This window comes from Dipodomys ordii, unplaced genomic scaffold (genome assembly GCF_000151885.1).
Source record: "Dipodomys ordii isolate 6190 unplaced genomic scaffold, Dord_2.0 Scaffold140, whole genome shotgun sequence".
In the NCBI taxonomy this organism is placed as follows: domain Eukaryota; kingdom Metazoa; phylum Chordata; class Mammalia; order Rodentia; family Heteromyidae; genus Dipodomys; species Dipodomys ordii.
Window position 1 is genome coordinate 5,509,656 of NW_012267356.1, and position 2,428 is coordinate 5,512,083.

The following is a 2,428-nucleotide window of genomic DNA, read 5'->3' on the forward strand; positions in this document are numbered from 1 at the left end:
AAGAAATGTACTCGTTATCTTGCCCATGTAATTGTAACTCCTCTGTACAGTATTCTCACAATTAAAAAAAACAAAGGATGATTATTCTGAGAGGGCCTGACATAATAAGATGAGCTCTTAAAAGACAAACAGCAGCATTCCCCTGCTGGCCTTGAAGAAATACATTGTCCTGTAAGCAGAAAGGGACTACATGTCCAGGACTGACAGCGTCATCTAGGAGCTGAGAACAGTCCTGAGCGCTGACAACTACTGAGAAGAAAAAGAATTATGCTAATAGTCTGATTTCAGAAGAAAATGCAGTGTTCCAGATGAGAAAAATAGCCTGGCCAACACCTTGGTTCCAGCCCTGTGAATCCCAAGGCAGAGCTGGACATTCCTTGACTAATCCCTTCCTGGTCTTTTAACACCTTAGTAATTATTTTCAATTCGAAAAAGAAAAGAAATGAAAAGAAAGAAAAACTTTCCACAAACTACAATGGCATAAAACTTTCTTTTTCTGCTGCTTAAACGACCTCAGCTATATGGACAATAGATTTAACATCTTCATATCTATAAATTTTTACCAATTGATTTGTCGATTACATGCAGTCAGTAACAGATACACAGATTATCCATGTAACAGGTAAATCCAGGATTACAGATTCAAGTAAGCACATGGACAGACAGACATCATATACAAAGGAAGCCACCTATGTAAGTGTCTAGTGGACGAGTGGTGGATGCTAGTAGAGAATCTCATGAGCACTCTCAGTGGGAAACAGCCTCTCATCAGATCTTAGCCAATTACTGCAGGCAGAAATATACACACAGTCCTGCATGACATACTAGATATTTCATTACTTTAAAGGATCTGCAGCTGAGATACAGCTCAGTGATAGCGTGCTTACCTCACATGCTTACCACACACGAGTCCACAAACAGCAGGACAACAGTAACAATAACAGCAGCAGAAGTACCGACACATAATAAAAAGCTATGGTTCCAACTTTTTTTTAAAAAAAAAGAAAGGGTATTAGAACTTTTGAAATAAGACAACAGATTTCACAATTAACACAGTTGTGCATATAAGAATTGTCCTCATTTCTTTTGCCAATCAAAATAATGTTAAACACACACACACACACACACAAAACTTCCCTGTAAGCGTCTCATCAATAGACCAGCAGAGTCCAAAAGAAAGGAAAGGTTTCCTTAAAACCAAAGCACAGCTTAAAGGTAAAAAAACGAAGCAATTCTGAAAGACAAGGAGATTGCTAAATAGGACTTGTTAATTTTCTGTATAAAGATAAAAGCAAAAGGAAAAAAAATCTCAGATTGCCACCCAATCTTACAACTAGCCAAATAAACATGACAGTGAGTGATTGACTATTGCAGCAAATGAAATCTACAATTTTATCTAGGTTAAACGCAACAAAAGTAGAAGGCAGAAAGCTGAGGCACTTTTGAAAAGCAAACAAATCAGATAAATAACTCTTAGTGGATATACATTCTACATACTTGATCTTTTTTAAAGCATGTTCTTCAGAGTAGCGATGAAAAATGGGTGTGCAGGTGTCTTTACTATATCCTAACTTGGAATTTTTTAGATAAATGCCTCAGAGTTCGAGTGGTATTGCTGGATCATAGAGTGGTTCTATATTTAGCTTTTTTTTTAATAAATTAACCCATTTATTGTAGGGTAGTGACATCTCAGATGGTAGAGCTTTTACTGGTCTTTTAATTCCTTCAGTCTTCTAATGGCAGACTTGACTGTGACGGCAGAAGTGGTGGTGTAGGCCCAGGCACCACCAGCCACTGTCTTCATGCAGGAACCGCAGTGCCAGATGCCCACTGCTCGCCTCTTCATCTTTGTCTTGCCACAGAAGGAGCAGGTGTTCTTGGCGTGCTGGCTGATTTCAATTTTTTTCACCATCTTCTGGAGTGAGGCACCATAGCGGGTGCCGTATTTACCGACGATGCCGACCTTCTTGGTGCGTTTGGCCATATTGCCGTAACTCAGGTCCAGGCCCAGAGAGTATATTTAGCTTTTTGAGGACTCTCCAAACTGCCTTTCATAGTAGTTACACTGGTTTACAATCCCCACTATCAATGTTTTTCTAGATCTCATGTGTATGTTAGGCTGGTCTCAAACTTGTGACTCTCCTTCCTCAGCCTTTCAATTGCTGAGATTGTAGGCATAGGTTTCTTACACCCTGCTCTTTGTGTTTTCAAATATGTATGCGATACTCACCCAAAGGCTAAGAAAGAAGATAGCTATGTTTGAATGTGAGCCATATGATTTCTAAATTAGAGTACAGAAAACTTAGAAAATCTTTGTTCTGTCTGTCTTCCACATGTGAAATGCATACCTTCACCAGTCAGAGCTTGAGGAATAGAGTAGAATTACTGCTTTCAGAAATATGCAACCGAGTTAGAGGAAAGGAAGACT

At 39.1% G+C, this 2,428-nt stretch overlaps 1 protein-coding gene across 1 annotated transcript; it reads right to left on the reverse strand.

Annotated features, from left to right (window-relative positions):
• Positions 1 to 1,654: 1,654 nt before the first annotated feature.
• On the reverse strand, positions 1,655 to 2,011 carry LOC105997144 (putative 60S ribosomal protein L37a). Its single transcript, XM_013031470.1, has one exon. It carries the CDS (start codon positions 1,982 to 1,984, stop codon positions 1,706 to 1,708), a length of 279 nt encoding a protein of 92 aa, XP_012886924.1. The 5' UTR covers positions 1,985 to 2,011; the 3' UTR covers positions 1,655 to 1,705.
• Between the last annotated feature and the right edge of the window lie 417 nt (positions 2,012 to 2,428).